This window comes from Saccostrea cucullata, unplaced genomic scaffold (assembly GCF_032062105.1).
Source record: "Saccostrea cucullata isolate Sc308-1 unplaced genomic scaffold, CSIRO_AGI_Scuc_v1 ctg295, whole genome shotgun sequence".
Taxonomy (NCBI): Eukaryota; Metazoa; Mollusca; class Bivalvia; order Ostreida; family Ostreidae; genus Saccostrea; species Saccostrea cuccullata.
Genome location: NW_026937303.1, coordinates 265631 through 291456, shown reverse-complemented (window position 1 = coordinate 291456; position 25826 = coordinate 265631). Strand labels below are relative to the sequence as shown.

The 25826-nt window shown below is 33.1% G+C and overlaps 1 protein-coding gene across 1 annotated transcript; it reads right to left on the bottom strand.

Annotated features, from left to right (window-relative positions):
- Nucleotides 1-1875: 1875 nt before the first annotated feature.
- On the bottom strand, nucleotides 1876-3551 carry LOC134247839 (uncharacterized). The gene is made up of 3 exons (XM_062730244.1): nucleotides 3326-3551; nucleotides 2670-2906; nucleotides 1876-2166 (listed from the first exon to the last, which is right to left on the bottom strand). Exons 1-3 carry the CDS (start codon nucleotides 3549-3551, stop codon nucleotides 1958-1960), a joined length of 672 nt encoding a protein of 223 aa, XP_062586228.1. The 3' UTR covers nucleotides 1876-1957.
- Between the last annotated feature and the right edge of the window lie 22275 nt (nucleotides 3552-25826).

The window sequence follows — 25826 nt, the reverse complement described above, 5'->3', positions numbered from 1 at the left end:
TGATGCATCTTGGGTTTTCAGAGAATGCCGTTTAAAAACTAGGTCATAGTGACCTACTTGCAACATTTAATGGCTATATTTAAGTATCTCAGGTACTTTTTTTGCTTAGAATCTTCAAACTTTGTCAGTTGATGCATCTTCGGTTTTCAGAGAATATCGACCACAAAGTAGGTCACAGTGACCTACTTTTGAATATGTCAGGTACTTATTGGCTTAGAATTATCAAACTTTGTCAGTTGATGCATCTTGGGTTTTCAAAGAATGTCGTTCAAAAACTAGGTCATGGTGACCTACTTCTGACATTTTATGGCTATAATTAAGTATCTTGGGTACTTCATTGTCTGGAATTGTTAAATTTTGTCAGTTGATGTATTTTTGGTTTTCGAAGAATGTTGACCTAAAAGTAAGTCACAGCAGTGACCTACTTTTTACTATATCAGGAACTTATTGGCTTAGAATCATCAAAACTTTGTCAGTTGATGCATCATGGGTTTTCAGAGAATGTCCAAAAACTAGGTTATAGTGACTTACTTGTGACATTTTATCGCTATATTTAAGTATCTCGGGTACTCTTTGGTTTAGAATCTTCAAACTCTGTCAGTTGATGCATCTTGGGTTTTCGGATAATGTCGACCAAAAAGTAGGTCATGATGACCTACTTTTGAATATCTCAGGTACTTATTGGCTTAGAATTATCAAACTTTGGCCATGATGACCTACTTAACATTTTATGGCTATATTTAAGTATCTCGGGTACTTTTTGGCTTAGAATATTCAAACTCTGTTAGTTGATGCATCTTGGGTCATAGGATACTTAGCGTTAGAGGCTTCAAATAGAAGTGATAGATTGTACAATTTGTCAAAAGCGATTCAAGGCCCTTGGGTCTCTTGTATTTTTTTAAAAACTAATAAGCAATGTTTGAATGAGATGATTGTTAATGAATTTCAAAAAAAGTATTTACTTCAGATAATATACGTATGAATATCAATTACTTAAAAATATTTGGATGCAACATTGATCAGTTACATATAGGATTTATCCCATATTTGAATATCTATGGGAGTAAATGTCCCATATATCATGTTCTATGGGATTTATCCCATATTTGACAATTCATGGGAGAAAATATCCCATTTGTCAGTATTCGTGGGATTTATCTCATTTGAACAATTTTGTGGGAGAAAAAATCCTAATGGGAGGAAAAATCCCATCTGAGATTTTTTCTCCCATCTGACATTTTTTCTCCTATGGGAGAGTGGTGGGATAGTTGGTGGGACTGAAAATCCCACCATTCTCCCATGGGATTCTGATATTTAGGACTTATATCTTTTAAAGTAGAGATGTCTATGAGTTCAACATGAGAATATGTGATACTGCTAAGAAATCCCACCAGGTGCTATAAAATTTTTATGTACATGACAATTAGAAATGGTAGTAAAAAGTCCGGACTATGTCGTGTCCGGAGTTAAATGTCGCACTGTTTAATGTTGATCTTCAATAATACGAAGTCTTCCTATCCAGCTAAGAAATACAACTCTGCGCTGTTCAGTAATAATTCATTTATTTAATTTCTAATTTTAATTGGCCGATCTAAGCTTTCAGATACAGAAAGTCTTGTTTTGTATAATGTCTGAATATTTTCTACCAGTAACTTATACTAGTGCTAAGTCTAAATATTTAGTAAATGTTCAACATGCCAGTATCACCTCACAAAACTCTAGTACTTTGCATTTTAAAAAGCAGTCTCAATAATTTACTTGAATGAAAAAATCTCTTTCTTCGTGTAGCATACAAAAAAAAAAAAATGTCAAAACCAAACCGATAAAGAGTTCTTCACATTCTTAAAAGTTTTTTTTTTTCCATTTTGTGTTTGTCGAGGATTTCTCCATATAAAATATGAATTTTGTATTAAACAATAAATAAAAAATATTGTTGTTTTTGCTGGTATTTTCTTTATTACAAAATATATACTTCCACCTCACACAAGCATAGAATATTATGTGATCCCTCTGTAATCTGTAGTCTAACAATGTTTCTAGGCACAGTATCTTCACATAATATGTCCACCACTTGCTTCGTTAGCCCTGGCCCTTTAAAGAATCCACAAGTTGTGAAATTATGGTCATCCTGGAACACCCACAATGTTACATCGTGAAGGCGATATCCTAAAAGAAAAAAGTGAAAGGAACTGAATTGTTTAATTTAAATATGAGTGAATAGTATAAGTAAACTATTAAATATGTTTCTTTTACTTTTTTGTCAAACGATGATTTAGGCCCCTGAGAAGTACCACGCCCTCCGGGTTCATTTGATTTTCTACTTCGAATATGATTAAATCATCATTTTGATAAAACACGGCCAAAATTGTTACACATTATGAGTTATTCATTGAATGAAACCAACGCGTCCATCAACACGAACATCCACCCAATGATAGATCGCATTTTCTTATTATAGCATTATAATTACCATAGAATTTAATAATTGCTAATTTTTAACACAGTTGTTGAATCCTTATTAAGTCAACTTATCAGTGTGTATAGTGTATCTCGCTAAAAACTTCATAGTACCCAGATCAAGCTCTTGCGTAGCAAAAAATAAAAATACAATAAGCATGTGCTACGATCAAGTTTTGAGTATCATATAAAGATTTTAAAAGATCGCATACCCTCTCCATCCTGCCTATTGTACAACCTTACAAAAGAGATGAGATAATGTCCTCCTAAATGAATCTGAATCCAGGGCCTTGATTCAAAGTTTGTAAGTGTACACTGATAAGCACTTTGTCGGTTTAGAATCTCCCCATCGACAGCATAATGTGCTGCATAAATGCCGCTGTCATAAGGAAATGTGGACGAAGAATATGCCGACTGTCGAAAGGCAGCGTTCCTTCTGGAGTATATCTCTGAAAGTTTTTAAATGAAATTTATTCATCAAAATTGCACAAATTCCACTTTCATTTAAACATATACAAAATTATTTTCTTTATAAATATATCGTTGATATATCTTAATGTCGAATTGGAGGCCGCATCAAATTTTAAGCATCATGATATCTTAAGTCCCTGTTTGGTAGGAATAAAAAAGACAGGTATGTCATGGAGCAGAATATTGGAATGTAGTCAATGAGTACCTCCATCATCTTTGTTTCAACTCAGAGTATTTAAACGTAAAATTAGGATATTGTAAAGTTCAATTTTTCATTAATTGTAATTTATGTGCTTTTTTTTATGACGTTTAGTATGATAGATCAAACTTACCTTAGTTTACTAGAATGTTGCTAGCATTAAACATCAATGGCAATGATATTGTTTTAGCAACCTACCATAGTGTTTCCATTCACTGGTAAGGTTTTCTGAGCAGAGTGGACAGTAGATGATGGTACAATCCCAATGACAAAACTTTGTAGAAGGAACGTAAAAGAAAGTCACACTTTTAGTTTCCTTAGAGAGACTCGCACACTGTAAGAGGCTTTCTACGTGTAGACTTTTGCACTCCTTGTAGTTATTTTGCAAAGATGTTTCTTTTTTAACAAACCATGCAAATGTCATGCTTATGGATAGGATATAAATAAAATGCAATACCCACTGTAAAATCATCATCTTCATAATGAAGTGAGCATTTTTAAAATACAATGTACATGAATATTTGGTAACGGTAAGGAGAGTACCAGAACACATCGGAATACCTTGATAACACTTCTTCTGTTTTTGATCGATATATTACATCAGTATTGACTAAAAGAAGAATAAAGCGAAAATCGATTTTAAAACGCCAAAAATCATGTTAGAAGGATGAAATACTATCCATTAATTACATAATATCAATAAACATGATTTTTGTTTAAATAAGATATTTGATATATTTGCATAAATGGTAAAATTTAGAATATTATGAACATAATGTCACTACTATTATAAATTTTAAGGAGGCTGGGGGGTCAACAAATTAATCACAAATTAACCACCAGATTTAACTTATATTTTAATATATGGTATCTTAAGTCGTCAGCTTTCTTTGCCAAAATTCATACATTTTAGGTTTAAAATTTGATCATTTTGTATATCTTTATATGGAGCTCTTCTTTTAAAGGAGATCGAAATGGTCTGAAAATGGCTGCCACCCCCCAGCCTCGTTAAAAAGCTGATAATATTGTCATTTTAGCCTGTAATACTTATGAATAAATAATCAAAATTCCCTTCTTTTTTCCTTTAATGGATAATTTTAGAGGCAATATTCATAGATTTAGTGAGATCCTCCCTAATATTCCAAGCTTAATCCTAACAGAAATGGAATCAGTAGGTATGAATTTCAGTAATGAACTGATCTGAAGACACATGGAAATATTGGACTAAATACTCGGTATACCAAAAGAAACCTAACCAATGAAAACGACCATATTTCACCATAAGATATTGCCTTCATTCTATACAGTTTATGTAGGTTCTTTCTTTTTGTCGTCATTGTTAAGTTTGAGTTTTCCAATGATGGTAAAGCTAAACAAAATAATCAGAGTCATTATATGTAAAAAGAAACCTAGGTCCAAAACCTTTTTGTGTATAGCTATTGGTGAAGAGAGGGGTACATGGAATCAGCTTACTTCTTTCAGTTCTACCCTAATATAAATTTTGCAAAGTCAATTTAATGCGACTGTGAAAGAAGGTCTGTGAAATAGATTTATCACTGAATTGTAAATTTGCTAAATTTATATAATGTAAAGGATAAATAAGACGAATGGATATGGATTACAAATCTAGAGTCTGGTACATGCATCAGCAAAGACAACTAGAACAAGCATTGCATGTGAATCAATTTCTTATTATTTAAACATCATTTACATGTTGTATTAATGTTATATCACTAAATTTTGCAGTCGGTGCAGTCGTATCTAAATGTGTATTATTCATTTCAAAATTAATAATAATATCAACATATGTTTGTAAATTTAAATCTGTGTAAATAATATGACTTATTTTATTTCATTAAAACATAAAACTGCTAGTTCTTGGTTTTAATATTACGAAGCCATCATATCCAACTGGGTTGCGTATTATATTCTACATAGTTCAGAAATGATACACTAATTTCTCTAGTTTTATTTTCCAATCTAAGCTTTCAACCACAAAAAACATTATTAACAATAATAAAGGACTTTTTTCCTACAACTTATTAAGTCTAGCTAAATTATACACTAAATATATAAATAACTATACAAATGTATTATTTTTTATCTTACTGTTAAGTGCTTTAGAATAATTTTCATTATGATGGGTGCTCTGCTAATGTTTTATCAATTATATCAATATTATATATTTTCTCTATTATTCCAAACTCTGCGATTGGTTATCACAAGATCACATGATCATACAGATATGTAACTACTGTTAGATTTTGAAATCGACCTGATGTCTATCAAAATATATATATTAGACAAGTAGAGCTTTTTAAAAAAGCTTACCGTCTTTAGCAACAACCGTAATCAGTATACTGATCTACATCTATCAGGCCGTATAATTCTTTTGAATTTCTTAATTTTGTATTTCTACATTAGCTTTTTACTGACATTAGCCCCACCACGGTTGTCGTTCGGTCATCTCCGTGAACTTTGTCTGGCCGAGACCTTTTGACAAACCTCGGCTGATTCCCAATCGCATCATCTCGGGTCTTTCCGTCCGAGGTCGGAAAAACAACCTCGAATGTATTAAGATCACCGAGTGTTAAAAATTTATACATCTCCTGTTTATTCAAATATTGGGTACACGGAGTTAGAAGTCCCTTCTATAGTATATTTTAGGTAATATCATTACATTGAATAAAATAAAACTCCATATTCCACAGATTAAAGGTGTCCATGCATTTATTTCAAAGATCGTGAAAAGGGAGGGTTGTCATGGCGTCTACAATATACATTCGATGTCGTTTTTCCGCTAGTCGGAAAGGCCCGAGAAGTTGCGATCGGGCTGATTCCGTCACCTTCTTCAAACAAGAAAAGGGAGAAGAATAATAAAAAATTGTAAAGCCTGCAAGCAATAAAAATAAAATTTATTTACAATGAAATTAAAGAGACCTTTTAAGTTATTGCTATAAAAAAATATGTTTTTAAGAATTTAATTACTGCTAATTTTGTTGTTCGTTTTGCCATTTTTTTAAGATTGAAAATCTTGCAAAATTGTTAAGTCATACGAAAATTAGATCATCAGAAAGTTATCTCCCTTGCCTTGAACAGCATTTCAACCAATGAAATAATTGAAAATTTTCACAAAAGAGAGGAAGTGCATAGTCCGAAGTGAAGTGAAGACTGTAAAAAAAACTTCAACTATATAATACCGTCTTCCAAGGAAGACGGTAATAAACGTTTTATGAAACAATAATATTGTTGGCTTTACATAGCTAAAATACTAAATCGGTACAAGGTTACTCAATGACATCAAACATATAGCTTTTATTTGATTTCTGTATGAACAATTCGTTTTATAGTTTAACAAACACTAAAACTTGATAAAAGCAAGAATCATTTTACAAATATTATATTTTTTTCAATGATAAATGTGACTATAGAAGTACCGTCATGAAAATCAAATATTGATTGTAACACCTACATTCCAACTTCAAGTAAGAGCAACAATAATTCAAACGTCAAAAGGTTTGTTTGTTTTTTTTCACAGGTAAATTGTTTTTATTCTAACAAATAAATCAACAACAACAAAAAGAAATCAAGAAAAAAACACACAGGCTCCGGAATAACATCAATCTTTACTTATTTAATAGCGTTGAGTGGTGGTGCAAAAATTATTTTATTTCTCAAGCAATGAACAATGGCTAACTAATACATTTATGTGACTAAGTACGTTTCACTTTGAAAAGTAATTAAACTTTTTCAACTTTTCAAAATAAGGCAATTTCTTCGTTTGAAATACACAAAATTAAGTGTGTCAAATGTGAACTATTTTTTTTTTTTTTTTCACATATTTATTTAAGAAATGAATTTAATTTTTGAAGATTCATGAGGTTATGAACTACGACGCTTCACGCCGGCATATTTCATGAAGCGCGTTAGCGCTTCATGATAAATATGCCGGCGTGAGGCGTTGTAGTTCATATACCTCATGAATCTTCAAAAAATTAAATTCATTTCTTATATTTACATAAGTTTTTTGATGACTTGCCATAAATTTACGTCGTTCATCTGTCATTTTTAAAACAAACAGTGTGCACTATATTTTTTGACTTTTTGACGTCAAAAGCGGTATTATGACGTAACAATGGAGATATTCATGCTTATTCGTGATACATACCTAATGTAGTTCATGAGAAAATATACTGCATTTTATTTTGTAAAGAATCATAGGGGAAATTTATTGGAAATGTAAATATTTAAATATAAACCAGGATTTTACAATACCCCTACAACCAAACCTGACTAGGGGGTATGGGGTGTTACAACTTAAATCACAGTCACTCAATCACTTAAAAGACAGAAGAAAGGAGGTAGAGTGAAAAAAAAGGTTACTCTGGCTGTTTTATACAAACCATACATACATTAATTAAACTATAGTTACTTTATTTTATTTTTTTAAAATAGACATTTTCTAGTTAAATATGGTTCTATCTACTATAGTATTTATATTTGGGTATTTTTGCTAACACAAAAAAATGAAACTTAAATCGAACAACTTGAACAGAAATTCACTCGACATGCATGCATTGACATAATTATATTTGCATACACACACCTCTTCATGTTATTTGAATCACGAACAAATGCAAATATATAAATATGCTTTATGAACAATATTTCACACCATCCATACACAATCTGAACTAATTTAATTTTCGTCACATTCCTAAAATGAATTTTGTTTTTCTACATTTTGTTTTCTTCGAGAAAAACCACATTAAATCAAATTATGAATAAAACAAAGAATGAATAAAAAAAATCAGACCATTTGAGTCCCCTACCGGTGAAACCAAAGGGGACTTTAGGTTTCCTCTGAATCTGTCCGTCTGTGTGTCTATATGGCGTGTCTATATCTGTCTGTCTGTGCGTAGGTCTGTGTGTCCCTATGTATGTTTTTCAGTCTGCCCCACTTGGTTTTCTGCATATTTTTTTTAAAACGCTTGCCGATATTGAACAAATTTTTGGTGTCTAAGTGTATCTTGATGAGTTACAGATTGAGTATGGATTTCGCTGGCTTCAATGATTTTTACAGCATTGTAACTTTTTCAATTTTTTTAGGTTTTCCGAATTTTTCTTAAAAACCTACATATATTGAGCTGAATTTTGATTGTAAATTTGACGAGTTGTAGATGAAGTTTGCATTTCGTCCCGCTTCATCGATTTTTGACGGAATTACGATATTTTCAATTTCAACGGGAACCAGATTTCACGTGCAGGTAAAAAGTTAGTATTGATAATGCAATGCAATTAGAATGCTTGTTAGATTTATTGTCCCCCGCTTGAAAAGTGGTGGATATTAACTTGGGTTTGTCCGTCCTTCTTTCTGTCTGTCTGTAACGCTTTCGTTTCCACACGATATCTCGAGAACCCTTTGAGCTTTTGCAATGAAATTTAGCATAGCAACTCCCTATGGACTAAAGAAGAACCCAATTGATTTTGAGGTGAAAAAGTCAAAGGTCAAGATCATAAATAAGCAAATTCTGTCTGTTATAACACTTTTGTTTCCACACGATATCTCTAGAACCATTTGAGCTATAGCAATGAAAATTTACATAACAACTCCCTGTGGCCTAATGAAGACCCCTATTGATTTTGAGGTCAAAAGGTCAAAGTTCAAGGTCGTAAATTTATACATTCTGTGTGTGTTTAACACTATCATTTCCGGGCGATATTTCAAAAAGATTTTGAGCTTATGTAATGTAATTTTATACCAAAACTCCCTAAGACCTCTCTCACACCTCTCAAAGTGCCCCGCCTCGTTTGTTTTATTAGTATTTATAGTATTACATGTCGCTATTTTTAGCACAGGGGCATGAGGAGAGTTATTGCGTATAAAACAGGTTCTCGGCGGACTTTATGTTCTTAATACACCTATTAGAACTGTTTAATAAAGGCTAAATAAATCAAACACCATGGATTGTGTAAAATTTTAAGAATACTGAACATGAATATACTAGTATACATGTATGTGACTTCAGTTCTGCATATACTTGACTCTATTTAAAATGAAACCGTGGTTTAGTGGTATGTCTCTCGCTTCACATGCGAGAGGTCTCGGAATCGAATCTCGCACAATCCTTATTTTTAATACTTTTTTTTAACTAAATGATAGTATTCAGCATGTGAAATGAAAATATTATGAGGTTATAAAATCATCATTACAGTGTGATAAATATTCCGTATAAAAAGAATCTTCTATACACATAATAAAGAATAAGCAATCAAATCTTTATAAGCATGTATACATTTAATAATTCTACAAATTCAGTCAGGGAGATCCGACTTTTTCCCTAAGCGGGGGACACGAATTCTCTGAATTAGCTTGTTTTCGTTTTTTTTTTTTTTTTTTTTTTTTTTTGGGGGGGGGGGGGGGGGGAGGGAGGAGGAGGGTGGTGTTGTGTTCATAGGGAAATATTGACTTCTACCTCACACAAGCAGAGAATATTGTGTGATCCCTCTCTAATCTGCAGTCTAACAATGTTTCTAGGCACGGTATCTTCACATAATATCTCCACCACTTGCTTTGTTAGTCCGGGTCCCTTAAAGAATCCACAAGCTGTAAAACTGTAGTCATCCAAAGACACCAGAATTGACAAGTCATGAAGGTGCTCTCCTACAAGAAAATTTGGGAAATGCATTAAATAATCAGGTGTATTATAACATATAAACAATTTTTACCGAACCCAGAGGGCGAGGTAAATATTGTACTTCAAATGTGGCTTAATCATCAAACTTACCGAAAAAATAACAAAAATGGTTTTCTTATTTGAATGAATCATTAAATGAAATCAAAGCATTCAGCAATGCATGTCATATTACTTCTTAACATTTGCTGAAGTTCAGGCCAAACAGAAGAAAAAACGGAGTCACAAAATAACAATTTGATATTTGGAGGGAAAAACTGTAAGTTCAAAACATTGTAGGAAGGGGCAGTCAACTACATTTTAACCAACTTCAAACACAAACATTTAACTAGACTTTTTTATCATAGATTGTATGTACCCGATTGTTATGTACACTAGTAATGTTAACTTAAATTAATCTTTGGTTTAATTTAAAAATAAACATTGCAAAACTGATTGCTTTAGATAGGAATTTACCTATCTATTTGTAGTTTAATACAAAACAAAAAATAAATTCTTTTGCTTACCCCGAAGGTAAAACCTACAGGTAATGATACCTTAATATTTTTTACAAAGGTGGATTTCAGCCAATCAAAGATACCGAAAATAATCCTTCACATAATATATATTAAATGTATATTCTTTTGATTTCTTTAAAGTATTTTATTTAAAGTAATATACGCCGTATGGATGCCGATTTGTATGTGAAACAAAATGATTAAATGATTTGAAACACATAAAGTGTAATGAAAAAATAATATTTCCACAAAATTTAACTATAAAACTCGTTGTAATAACAGAACAATAAAGCAATATCTGCAATCAAGAATTCAGTCTTTTCATGAATATTGATAAAGGAAGTGCGTAAACAGTAGGTCTAAATATAGACACGTATGTCCACGGGAAATTATAGAAACGAGGCACGTTGCATTTTGACAACGATTATTAATAAAAGGTTAATATGCGTCATAACAGAGTATAGATGGTTGATACTGATTACATTTAAAGATAAGTAATATTAATAGTAACACGCCATCCATGTCAAAAGTGAGTTGTATCTCAAAGGGCTTACCTCGTTTTCTTGACGCCGTGTTTGTTTATCAATCTAAAAGTAGCGACGGCGTCACGTGGTGGATTTACTTAAAAATAGACATTATTCTCCTTGCAGGATAATAAATAATTATAATTTGATAACTTTATAACGAATCTTATTTAAATGGTGTAATTTACAGCATTTTCGTAACTTTTATTGGTAAACAAAATATATAAATTTCCAGCCGTATTTTAAAATGGCGCACGTTATAGCGTATATTACTTTAAAATCCACATACCAACCCCATCCTGTCTATTGTACAGTCTTGCAAAAGATATGAGATACTTTCCACCTAAATGAATTTGAATCCAAGGCCTCGATTCATAATTTGTAAGTGTATGTACACTGATAAGCACTTTGAAGGTTTAGAATCTCCCCATCGACAGCATAATGTGCTGCATAAATGCCGCTGTCATAAGGAAATGTGGACGAAGAATATGCCGACTGTCGAAAGGCAGCGTTCCTTCTGGAGTATATCTCTGAAAGTTTTTAAATGAAATTTATTCATCAAAATTGCACAAATTCCACTTTCATTTAAACATATACAACCGTATTTTCTTCATAAGCCTCTTACTCAGTCTCAATAGTGCAAATAATCACATTCCTTTGTCGGAGAAGATTGTACACACAAGTACTCTAAAGTTGACATCAAAAAGATGCTTGAGTTTCTGATTGACAATAGCCATGTTGTTTTTCAAGACCAGGTCTTCCAACAACCTATTTGATTTCCCATGAGTACCAATTACGTTCCGTTATTAGCAGATCTATTTTTATATTCATTTGAAGCAGAATTTGTACAAAATTTTATGCGTGAAAAGAAGAAAACACTTGATGTGGTCCTCAAATCTACAATTAGATATATCGACGAAGTATTGTCTATTAACAATGGCATTTTCCATTCTTATGTCGATACGATTAATCCTGGTTGAGCTTAAATTCAAAGATACCACATAGTTGACACATCTGTTGATATTTGGTTGAGATGTAAAGATACGGACTTGTTAAAGAATTTGCTGGACCTTCGATTTTTATTGTAACACTTTTTAAAGTTGAGGAATCTAGGATAGGTAGGGTAGATCAAACCCACTTTAGTTGACTGGAATGTTTTATCAAACAACAACAATGACAATTAATTTGTTTAAGCCACCTACCATAGTGCTGCCATTCGCTGGTAAGGTTTCTTGAGAAAGGTGTGCAATAGATTATTGTACAATCCCAGTGACAAAACTGTGTAGAAGGAACAAACAAGAGGCCCATGGGCCACATCGCTCACCTGAGCACTGTGGCTAGGAAAAAGTAGAATTTGGTTTATTATTGAAAAGTTTAAATCCAAAAGTAGTCTCATGACCTGTCATGGCTTTGCTATTCTTGAGAAGATGATTTTTAAAAAATTTTCCCATATATTTCTATGTAAAACTTTGGTCGGCCATTTTGGCCCCACCCTCCCCCCGGGGGTCATGATTTGAACAAACTTGAATCTACACTACCTGAGGATGCTTCCATATAAATATGATCAATTATGGCTTTGCTATTCTTGAGAAGATGATTTTTGAAGAATTTTCCTATATATTTCTATGTAAAACTTTGGTCGGCCATTTTGGCCCCACCCTACCCCCCGGGGTCATGATTTGAACAAACTTGAATCTACACTACCTGAGGATGCTTCCATATAAATATGATCAATTATGGCTTTGCTATTCTTGAGAAGAAGATTTTTAAAGAATTTTCCCATATATTTCTATGTAAAACTTTGGTCGGCCATTTTGGCCCCACCCTCCCCCCGGGGGTCATGATTTGAACAAATTTGAATCTACACTACCTGAGGATGCTTCCATATAAATATGATCAATTATGGCTTTGCTATTCTTGAGAAGAAGATTTTTAAAGAATTTTCCTATATATTTCTATGTAAAACTTTGGTCGGCCATTTTGGCCCCGCCCTCCCCCCGGGGGTCATGATTTGAACAAACTTGAATCTACACTACCTGAGGATGCTTCCATATAAATATGATCAATTATGGCTTTGCTATTCTTGAGAAGAAGATTTTTAAAGAATTTTCCCATATATTTCTATGTAAAACTTTGGTCGGCCATTTTGGCGCCGCCCTACCCCCAGGGGTCATGATTTGAACAAACTTGAATCTACACTACCTGAGGATGCTTCCATATAAATATGATCAATAATGGCTTTGCTATTCTTGCGAAGAAGATTTTTAAAGAATTTTCCTATATATTTCTATGTAAAACTTTGGTCGGCCATTTTGGCCCCGCCCTCCCCCTGGGGGTCATGATTTGAACAAACTTGAATCTACACTACCTGAGGATGCTTCCATATAAATATGATCAATTATGGCTTTGCTATTCTTGAGAAGAAGATTTTTAAAGAATTTTCCTATATATTTCTATGTAAAACTTTGGTCGGCCATTTTGGCCCCGCCCTACCCCCGGGGGTCATGATTTGAACAAATTTGAATCTACACTACCTGAGGATGCTTTCACATAAGTTTCATCTTTCCTGGCACAGTAGTTCTTGAGAAGAAGATTTTTAAAACATACCACCAAATTTTCATTAATTCCCAATTATCTCCCCTTGAATGGGGGCGTGGCCCTTCATTTGAACAAACTTGAATCCCCTTCACCCAAGGATGCTTTGTGGCAAGTTCGGTTGAAATTGGCCCAGCTGTTCTTGAGAAGAAGTCGAAAATGTGAAAAGTTTACAGACGGACAGACAGACAGACAGACGGACAGACGGACAGACGGACGACGGACAAAATGTGATCAGAAAAGCTCACTTGAGCTTTCAGCTCAGGTGAGCTAAAAAGGTCACACTTTTACTTTCCTTAGAGAGACTTGCACACTGTAACAGACTTCCTACGTGTAGACCATTACAATCTGTGTAGTTATATTGCACTGAGGTTTCTTTCTTAACAAACCAAGGAGTTGTCATACTTAGGGAAAAAGTAAAAATAATATGCAGTAGACACTGAAAAATTATCATCTTCATAATGAAGTGTGTAAGTCATTAAACACCACCACAACGACCACTTTCTAACTTGATGTTCTTTCTATACCTTTTGTTTGATACATGACAAATGTCAGCATTGTCTAAACAAGAGCTCCTTATTCAAAAAACTAAAATTTTAATGTTAAAAATACAAAAAGCGTGTTAGAGATGAAATTTTATACATTTATTACATTAACAAGATCTGTGTCTGATAAAATCCTTTTTATTATTGCAATGAAGTATGCAGATTATTATCACTGAAACATTTTATTACTACAATAAAAAGTTTAAATTGCTTATAATCATAATTATGCATAAATAATTTTGGAGGAATTGATTTTCTTTTATCCTCGTCCTTAGATAAACCATGTTATAATTATTATCCATATATCTTTTCTTTAAATCCAATATTTCTAAACCCGACAGTGATCAGGATCCAGAGGTATGAAGGTCAGTGATGAACTAATTTGAAGACATGTGGAATTTATGGACAAAGTATTCAGTAGTTGTAAAAGAAATTAATCCTTAAAAACAAGAGGCCCATGGGCAACATCGCTCACCTGAGCACCAAGGGTAGGACTAGTATAAAATGGCTTTTTATTGTAAAGTTTAAATCCAAAAGTAGTCCCATGACCAATCATGGACTTGCTATTTTTTAGAAAATGATTGAGAAGAAGATTTTTAAAGAATTTTCCTATTTAAGGAATGACTCTAATTCTTGACCAAATTATCGAGTATAATCTGGTTTGGGTCAGTTTATGCTTTATAATTCCGCGAAGCGGATTATAAAAAAGCGTAAACTGACCCAAACCAGATTATACTCGATAATTTGGTCAAGAATTAGAGTCATTCCTTATAATTTAATTCTAAAATAATCAAACAACTTTTGATGTAAAATTGTGTTGCTTTTTACGAGTTTAAATTTACCGCGCAATAATACAACCTTAGTAACGGAAGTGAAGTGAAGCAAGGGGAGGTAATAACTGATACATAGATCTAGCAGCCATGATGTGTGTTTACATGAGGTAAGATCGAGTAAGTGTTTGAAGTTAAAGATACAGTTATTAAATCTTGAAATTTCCATGGATTCCGAGGAGTGGAAATGAGGGGATTGCATGGATAAGTGATTAAGCTGGTCGTCAAGGGGGTGTGTCCCCATACCAAACCAGATTATACAAAATGTTTTGCGTTCCATTTTGGAAATCAACCAATGAGAGGCGAGAATATAAACAAAATTAAATTATATATTTCTATGTAAAACTTTGGTCGGCCATTTTGCCCCCCCCCCCCTACCCCCGGGGGTCATGATTTGAACAAAATTGAATCTACACTACCTGAACATGCTTCCATATAAATATGATGAATAATGGCTTTGTCATTCTTGAGAAGAAGATTTTTAAAGAATTTTCCTATATATCTCTATGTAAAACCTTGGTCGGCCATTTTGGCCCCGCCCTACCTCCGGGGGTCATGATTTGATTAAACTTGAATCTACACTACCTGAGCATGCTTCCATATAAATATGATGAATTATGGCTTTGTCATTCTTGAGAAGAAGATTTTTAAAGAATTTTCCTATATATTTCTATGTAAAACATTGGTCGGCCATTTTGGCCCCGCCCTACCCCCAGGGGTCATGATTTGAACAAACTTGAATCTACACTACCTGAGCATGCTTCCAAATAAATATGATGAATTATGGCTTTGTCATTCTTGAGAAGAAGATTTTAAAGAATTTTCCTATATATTTCTATGTAAAACCTTTTTCGGCCATTTTGGCCCTGCCCTACCCCCGGGGGTCATGATTTGAACAAACTTGAATCTACACTACCTGAGCATGCTTCCATATAAATATGATGAATTATGGCTTTGTCATTCTTGAGAAGAAGATTTTTAAAGAATTTTCCTATATATTTCTATGTAAAACTTTGGTCGGCCATTTTGGCCCCGCCCTACCCCCGGGGGTCATGATTTGAACAAACTTGAATCTACACTACCTGAGCATGCTTCCATATATATATGATGAATTATGGCTTTGTCATTCTTGAGAAGAAGATTTTTAAAGAATTTTCCTATATATTTCTATGTAAAACTTTGGTTGGCCATTTTGGCCCCGCTCTACCCCCGGGGGTCATGATTTGAACAAACTTGAATCTACACTACCTGAGCATGCTTCCATATAAATATGATGAATTATGGCTTTGTCATTCTTAGGAAGATTTTTAAAGAATTTTCCTAAATATTTCTATGTAAAACATTGGTCGGCCATTTTGGCCCCGCCCTACCCCCGGGGGTCATGATTTGACCAAACTTGAATCTACACTACCTGAGCATACTTCCATATAAATATGATGAATTATGGCTTTGTCATTCTTGAGAAGATTTTTAAAGAATTTTCCTATATATTTCTATGTAAAACTTTGGTCGGCCATTTTGGCCCCGCCCTACCCCCGGGGGTCATGATTTGATTAAACTTGAATCTACACTACCTGAGCATGTTTCCATATAAATATGATGAATTATGGCTTTGTCATTCTTGAGAAGAAGATTTTTAAAGAATTTTCCTATATATTTCTATGTAAAACTTTGGTCGGCCATTTTGGCCCCGCCCTACCCCTGGGGGTCATGATTTGAACAAACTTGAATCTACACTACCTGAGGATGTATCCCTATAAGTTTCATCTTTCCTGGCACAGTGGATCTTGAGAAGAAGATTTTTAAAATATACCACTAAATTTCCATTAATTCCCAATTATCTCCCCTTGAATAAGGGCCTGGCCCTTAATTTGAACAAACTTGAATCCCCTTCACCCAAGGATACTTTGTGGCAAGTTTGGTTGAAATTGGCCTAGCGGTTCTTGAGAAGAAGTCGAAAATGTTAAAAGTTTACAGAGAGACAGACGGACAGACGGACGCCGGACAAAATGTGATCAGAAAAGCTCACTTGAGCCTTCGGCTCAGGTGAGCTAACAACCAAAGTAGATTATTTTCTTTCGTTTGTTCTTTTTTTTTTTAGGTTTTTAAGCTGAAATCATTTCACTGGGAATGCAGTTTTAGAACTCATTTAACTCTATTATAATTATGTAGAATTATCTCATCGAAATTTATTTTGTCTTTACAGTTATTGATGAAGTGAGAGCAATTTGTACCAGTTTTACCACTTGCATTATATAGCGAGTGGCACAATATGTAGTCCTTAACAACTAAAACTAACGATATATTTTTGTCATCTCTCACGAGAGATGACACATTAAGTTTAATTTCCGGATGTGAAGTCCCAGTGTAAGCTGCCATTTATGGCACGCCAAATCCACAAAAATGAGCAAAACATAGTTTCACAGTCGATAAACTAGGTTTATCGGTTGTAAACTATAGTTTTCGGACTGTAAACTATAGTTAACAACGTTAATCTATATTTTACATCTGTAAACCATAGTTAACGCGATAATCTATGTTTCACAACCGTAAACTATACTTAACATTGAAAACAATCATTTGCGATCGCAAAACATAGATTATCTGATAAATACAGTTTCACGATTTGTAAACTATAGTTTACAAACCGTTAACTATAGTTAACGATCTGTTAAATATAGTTTCACGATTTGTGAAACTATGAATAACAACTCTTAACTACAGTTTACGATTGTAAACTATAGTTTACAAACGTGAATCTATGTTTATCAACAAAATCTATTGTTAACGCTTTATTCAGACAGATAAACTTAGATTAGCATTCGTAAACTATAGTTAACGACCGTTAAATATAGTTTTACAGATGAAAACTATACTTAACGAATCGTTAACTATACTTAACGAATCGTTAACTATAGTTTACGGTTTGTAAACTATAGTTTACAGTCGATAAACCTAGTTTATCAATTGTGAAGCTAGGTTTATCTCATTTTTGTGAATTTGGCGTGCCATAGCCATTTATCACTCGGCAATCCTCGGCTGACTCCACTACACTGCATACAAAACGTGGAAAGCCACCCGAGGATCACCGACTGGTCAGTTTGACGCGATGATGCGATTTTCTAAATATAGAGATGTAAACAACGAGCGATCCGCCTTCTTGTTGATAAAGAAAACAAGCTGCAAAGAAATCATAGAGAGTCCGACACACACAATCGTCTGGGTGATGGGGGTACTTCAAAATATACACTGTATATTCTTATGTATAGTCTTCTTGGCTGTTACTTAAATGATGGTCAGAACTCTATAGAATCTTCTAACTAGGTCAGCGCGTGTGTAAAGATCCTCTGCAGCAGAGGCGTTGGATTCAAGAATTCACAGAAAAACAACATCAAATTTAAAACATTCACATAAGTAATCGCATTACTAATAAATACGAATTGATGGTGAAAACTTTAATTTTTTGGAACATTAATCATTCTATAACGCCCTGTCATTTTTTTTTAATGATACAAGTCTGATTAATCGAATGTATTAAGAGTAAAGAAATTTCAGAAATTAAAAGCACAAGTTATAAGCGCATACATTAATGCCTATAAAAAACTATAGACATTGGAAGAAAGATCCCAAAGAATCATTGTGAGTATTTTCTTGAATGTCTAATCTATTCTTTTTAAGGATTTATCGTGCTTATAATTAAAGAACTTGCAATCGTTTTCTTTATGCAGTTTTAATTGCATTAATGGCAAAAAAGTCATCCATTCCAATTCACTCCTCCTATATTATTAAAATTAAACCAAAATTATAAGACGGAATTCTTTATATGGTTAGTATACAGATAAAGTTTACTAAAACACAAAAATATACGCACTGCACGTGAATTTGGACGGTCACTGTTGGCACAATACTGCACATGTATATTCCTAAAACAGCCGTAAGTTCGGGGATGGCAAATTAGGACTTTTTTCCAGATAATTTCTAAATGCTTTATTTTACCTGATAGCATTTACATGTTATCATACTTACTTATGCTTAAAAGCATGTGGGCGTTGGGTAGGGGCCCACAGTCACACAAGGAAAAAAAATTGATTTAATTGTAAAATCTTATGTATATTTTGGACAGTTGCTTTTGAATAGTAAACTTTTTACTTGAAGTTTAGTTCATTTTCCCCCTTAATAACCCAAGTGGTTGAATGCCCATATCACTTAAAGGAATGGGAAGTTTAAGGGAAATCTTTAGAAAGGGTTTACTCTTATGATTATTCAAAATGTTAAATGCGAAGTAACATTCAAACAATTATAGCATGGCTTGTGGGGCAAAATTGGACAAAAACTCTTCAACTTGACAAATTTATCAAGGGATAATGGACACTTTTGTCATTAAGAGTTATCTCTATTATGGATTAAGTTTTCTTTTGTGAAAGTGCTACGATCTAGGAAATATGTCAATGAAACGTTTCCAAAACTTTGTAGTTTCGATAATTTCCAGATAAAAGAGATTTTTAAACATTATTTTAGAATATTTCAAGCAGTGTAAAATGCTTAAGCAACATATGAATCATGATATTATTCAGACAATTTTAGAAAATCAGATCCACAAATCTGTGTACCAGCCCTTTTTTAACCTTGTATTGTTGTAATTGTTCAATGCCAGCCCCTCCCTTATCCACACTTTTTGTTGGAGTATAGTCATGTACTAACAAAATAAAAAAAAAAAGGTAAAATATTCTTTTCTCATCCACAACATAGGATTTTGGAGTTTGATCACTACCCTTTTTCCTAATCTAAAACCCCTTCCCTAGAAGAATAGAACAATCTGTAATAGCTGAGAAAAAAGTTACACTCCACTGTTTAATCTGTGACATTAATGAAGCCAAAGAGATGACATTTCAGGCTTTCTGGAAAGCCAAACTTGTTTCTTCTACCTTTACTTATACATTTGAGGCTTTTTGTTCAATATGTAGAACATCACAGCATTCTAATTTTTTTTTCTTTAAAGTGGTGGAATGGAGAAATGGTTAATACCGGTCCTGTAATTTAGAATATATTGTCTTAAAATGTTACTTGTGTAAGATGAAGACGATTATAAAGCTAAAAGAAAAGTACTATTCACTATGCCATTTTTATTCTAAAATATCTAAATAGTTGCAATAAACAAAAACGCATTAAAGATTTTAATAAATGCGTCGAATACTAGTATACCATATACCTTAAATGATTTTCTTTGTTTGCAACGTTAAATCAACTAAACATTGAAATTTAGAATGATTTCTATTTTCCTCTATAATAGAGTAATATGTTTTCTCAAATCAATTTTTTTTCACTAATATTAATTCCTCTTAATTGTGCATTATATGCACCTCTCATTTTTTGAGGTCCGTGTTTCCTCCGCTCCTATTTTGCAATATTTAATTGATTTTTGAGCTTGAAAAATGTTCATTATCTCAAACTATGTCATGCAATAAATTCTTGCCTATTTACTAAGAGAGCAATTGTCAAAAAATCTCATCCAAAACATTTGCAATATTCATCTATCACATATTTGTAAACTTGCTAAATTCAGAGAATGAATAATTCGCAATATAGATTGCAAATCTAGAGCCTGGTACATGTACGATGGTTGTCCCAAAAAAGTCGTAGACAATGTTTATAACTTTTTAAACATGCAACCAATACTAACCAAATTTAGCATAGACATAATATATTTAAAGTTCTTAAAAATTGTGAATTTTTAAATATATATCTTTCATATTAATAATATTAGGACGCTTTATATGAAGGCCGATAAGGCCTGTCGGCGCACGAACAAAATTCGGGATAATTTACCAATATAACTATTACATTTGCTTTTATTTCTTTAGTATTAGGTAATACATTCGACTCAAATTTAAATCACTGAAACCAGAATCAAAATCTTGATAATATGTCAAAATTTCATGTAAATAGCATTAGAAACAGACGATTGGTGTCATGATTTTCATAGTATCGTTGGAATTGAGTTTGATGAAAATGACGTTGTCAAACGCGTAACCGGCGCACGGAGATGTGTTGGATATGGTTTTTAAGAGCATGTCTACGAGAAAACCATGCAAGAGGTTATGGGAGCAAGGTTCTCGGATCAACTTCATGTTTTGTGTGTAAATTTCTTCTATAATATGAAATATTTTGCCACAAAATTTTTTTCAGTGTGGTCTCACTTAAGGGGTTAAATCGACACTGTTACTAAAAATAGAATTCTTGGTCCTTACGCAGGGTGAAAACCTGAATTTTATAGGATTTTATATTTAAAAATTCAGCATTTTACTTGATTATGATATAAAATATCCATATATGGTTGAAAGTAACAAGATACACTTGTTTCGGAAAACTTTTCATAATCACAAACTGTGCCCTCGTTTAAGTGCAAAAAGGTCACAAATCTGGCATATTTCCAGATTTTTGAAAACTGGTGAAAATATTCACTTTTCAAAAACCCATAACTCAGAAAGTGACGCTTAGAATCAACTCAATCTCATATCAATTATTAGACAACATGTCTGTCTACATTATATAAAAAATCTGTCTTTGGACTCTCAAATATTTTGCTGTACTTTTTACTTAAAGTTGGACATTTTTTTGTGAATTTTCAAATTTTCTCATCCCTGAACTTCAGCAAGGAGTTATTTTGCTGATTTAAATATTTTCAAAAATTTAAATTTTGCTGTTGAAAAATACCAGTATATTGTACATTTTTGTTTTCAATCAATAATTATTTCTTAGGGAGTTAAATGGGGTTAATTTGAGGGGTGGGGGTGGGTGGGGGGGGGGGGGGGTAGCAGAATTGTATTATTTTACATTTTCTTTGAGCAGGGTGATATTCACATACTGCTTAGTACCTGTTTGTCAATCAGTAGACCAAGTGTGTTCTCTCTAATCTTAAAAAAAACTTGCTTGATAGATAATAAACATAGTACACTGGTATCTACTAATAAGTAGATGGCCCCTTTTAATTTGGAGTTCACAAGGTCAAAGGTCAAGGGTTATAATTCTCGATATACCAGTATGTAGATTTTAATCATTCAAAATCGTGAGGACCCATTGTTTGACAGACATGAAATTTAGTACACTGGTTTCTTGAAAAGTAGAGGACCCCCTTTAGTTTTTGAGGTCACAATGTCAAGGGTCAAACTGAACAAAAAGGAATATCAGAGCCATTTTCTTGACAGACATATTGTCATTGCAACAACCTCAAAATGAATGAACACAAAGTTTTAAAAATCAACAAATTAGAACATTAATTATTTTATAATTTTTAATTTCATTGCATATTAAAATTTGAATATTACTCAATAACTAAGTACATTCAACAACAAAAAAATTACAATGCTTGACTGCTTCCTGATATTTTATTTTCACTTCCAAAATTAAAATGACCTTGAAATTTTGTATGCTTGAAAAAAAAAATCTACTTGCTTCAGTATACATCATAGTTCTAAATTAAGGTAAGATTTAAAAGAAAAAATCACAGTTTCCCCAAATCATATTCTGAATTATTTGCTATACCTGTATACAGGAAATTAGTCTTTATAATACTGTTATATTTGGTAAAACTAAAGCACTGTTGACCTTGAACTTTGATCTTTTCTAAGATAACAAACACTTAAAATTTACTCTGAATTTCTGTTTATTCCTGCAAGTGAACCCTGATACATATTAAATATCATTTGGGTTGATCTTGAGGTCTCAAGCTTTCAAAATATATAAGGTGTATATCCAAACTATTCTGTTCAGTATGACCCCATTTTCTTCCTATGTATCCACCAATAACTTCTGGAGAAAATTTAACAAGCACTGAAATTTCCACTTCTGGTTTAAAGAACAACTGGACTGTCTCCAAATACACAAAAGTAGTACACAAAGCAGGTACCTGTGAAAAAACACAGTTTTCAAATTAATTTGAAATAAACCATACTTTCTAAGATTTTTAAAATAAATGTCATGTTTATGATAATGCTACATTTAAATTTATCAATTGAAGAAAATGTCATCAAATGACTTGGGTAAGATTCTTCACAAATTCTTCTGGCTATTTTTGAAGAAAACAAGAGCTTCATATATCCCTGAAGTAAAGTAACAGAGTAGGGAAAAATGCATGTGGCAAATCGACAGACAGACAAGGCAATTCCTATCCATGTACTATAGTATACAGTTATGAAATGGGTATGAGGGAAATAGCAAATTTATGATTCCCCAAGGGAGGACACTATTTCCCGGAGGATATAGTTTTCTGCCGAGGGGAACTATAAATTTGCTATTTCCCGAGTTCCCATTCCATAACTTTTTTATTATACCGAAACAATGATAGGCGATTTAAATTTTTTTAACCAGATATTCCGACATTTTAAAAAAAAACTGTAGAGGCATAATTACAAATGCATGCGGTTTAACACATTGTATGATAAGTGAAGCATCGTGTCCTTAAACAATTAAATTATTTTTTAAAAAGTATTGTCACTGACATTTCGAAAAATTATCGTTATCTTTATTTTGGTAGAATTCAAGTATGATTTTGACATCGCACGTCGAAATGTTTTGACGTCATAGCTACATTGCTAATAACATGACGTCACAGACTCGAGATTCCTTGAACGCTCCACCCACTGAACACTTTGATTGGTTAAAATTACTAATAAATATTCATGAGGGAGTAGTCTAAGGGAGCCACTCTGATTTTCCAGGGAGTAGTCTTTAGCCCCGTGGGGATCCGGGTTAGAATAGACCCTCAGTACCCCCTTGCTTGTTGTAAAAGGCGACTAAATGGGGTGGTCCTTCGGATGAGACCGTATAAACTGAGGCCCCGTGTCACAGCAGGTGTGGCACGATAAAGATCCCTCCCTGCTCAAAGGCCGTAAGTGCCGAGCATAGGCCTAAATTTGCAGCCCTTCACCGGCAATGGTGATGTTTCCATATCAGTGAAATATTATGGAGAGGGACATTAAACCTTACACAATCAATCAATCAGATGAGGGCAATAGTCACTTATCGGGGAAATAGAGTTTTATGGTATTAATTTATACAGAGTAATTACAGTAGAGGTATAATAATATAACATATCTTTACCATTTCCTCAGCAGTGATAAGTAATTGGTAATGCTAATGCTGCATCTGCATTGTCTTTCCTCTTCTTATTTCTGGATTCTGTTCACAAAACTACATTGGAAATCCTATGTAGTAATTCTTTATAGCTCCACAGCTGAAAATCCCATTGTAAAGCCCAGCCCTAGCCAGGGAAATGAATTTGAATAATCTGAAATTGCACGAGAAATATAAGAATGAAAGGAAATATTCTTTACAAAGTATAATTTCCGAGACTTATATTTATAATATTAGTTATGTTTTAAACACAAACCTGTCAAGGAACACATGGTGACCTTTAATTTGAAAAGTACAAGTATTTGACAACTCTTTTTCCTTTAATCATATATATAAGAAAAGCCAAAAATTATAACTGTAGCCCGATCTTCATAACATTTCATAAATATCTGAAAAAAATATTTTGTTTAATGAGATTCTTTATACTGTATACAGGGTTGTTTTCGCCCCGCGTTATTTTCGCCCTTTCACACTTGCAAACAATTTTGCCTCGTATTAAATTCGCCCAGTCATAGTTTTGTTTAAGAAATTATACTGCATTATTCGAGTTCGCCCCGTTTTAAATTCACCCAAACGAGAGTAGGGCGAAAGGGGCGAAAATAAAACGGGGGCGAAAATTTCCCTGTATACAGTAATCATGCAGCCCACATATAAGGCAATAGTGGTGGTTTAATTGACAGTGAAGACCCACCTATCCAATTCTTAATGTACCCTATTTAGTAAACAGTCTTTGAAAACCCTGGACCTATTCAACTTTTCATTCCCTCTTCATCACCCCACAAAGGCTACTTATGCTATTTATAATTCTGCAGATGTGAATATTTTGCAATATTGTTGAATTTATACAGAGATTTTTATTGCTACATGTACAAGTACCAACCTTGGAATTTCTCTTGACAGGTTTGCTAGGTATATATTCAGGTCCAGTACAATCACTAGATTTAGCTACGTAGGTATTTTTTTATAGAAATAAATTACTTTGGTAGCTAAATAAAGTTACTTCAGATAGGTAAATAAAGCTAACTAAGTAGGTAAATCAAGCTACGTATATAGCTATATCTAGTGATTGTACCAGACCTGATAGTGTCTTGTAAAAAATCTTCTCTTGTCCATAATCAAGTCCCCATCAAAATCGTTTACTTATTTATTTTTTACATATCAATAAGCCTTTTTATAAGGTACATAGTATTATAAACCAAGATCCACCTACCTGTTTCTTTTTCGAATTCAAACATTGTTGATTCGGTATCATCATCAATACATTCGTCTTGCTACCAAATGAATGTTTGCTCTCAGAATCATATTCATCAAAATCAGAGCCATAATCTGAAGACTCGTTGACAATTCACGCACTTGAATCTTTTTCTGGGGACGTACAAAACGGTAACAAAACGTCTCAGGATGCCATAATGTTTACACGTGGTTATAGAACCGTACATCGATCCCGATGGATTTCACAATTTTTTATGTATTTTAGACATAGGCCACTAGTATACAGTATATGAAACAAAATACATTCACAGGAAGGGACAATTTTCTTCAGATCACACGTAATTTATGCCTAAAACAATTCTGTTCGTAAACATAATCATTAGCTACCTTCTTTACAGAAGAGCGCAACAGGGGAGATAATTCTAACAAAATCTAAATAAATAGTAAAATACGTTTTTTTCACAGGAAAAGCAGGAACAAAATTATTTATAGCTTTTTATAAAATTAAGAATAATTTTCATTGTTTATATTTGTAAATATTTTACACAAAATTCATTAAAATTACTGTTAAAAGTAAAACTTATAAAATCATGAATTTTTCCATCATTTGAATTTGAGGTAATTTCATTACGATATAACTTTTCTGTCCTTGAGAGTCCAAAGGTGGAT

What these genes read in the sequence shown, in the direction of transcription:
- LOC134247839 (XM_062730244.1), bottom strand. Translation starts at nt 3,551, where the DNA reads ATGACATTTGCATGGTTTGTTAAAAAAGAAACATCTTTGCAAAATAAC. An exon ending in CAGTGAATGGAAACACTATG is followed by an intron (nt 2,907 to 3,325) that starts GTAGGTTGCTAA and finishes AAAAACTTTCAG; the next exon opens with AGATATACTCCAGAAGGAAC. An exon ending in CAATAGGCAGGATGGAGAGG is followed by an intron (nt 2,167 to 2,669) that starts GTATGCGATCTT and finishes TTTTTCTTTTAG; the next exon opens with GATATCGCCTTCACGATGTA.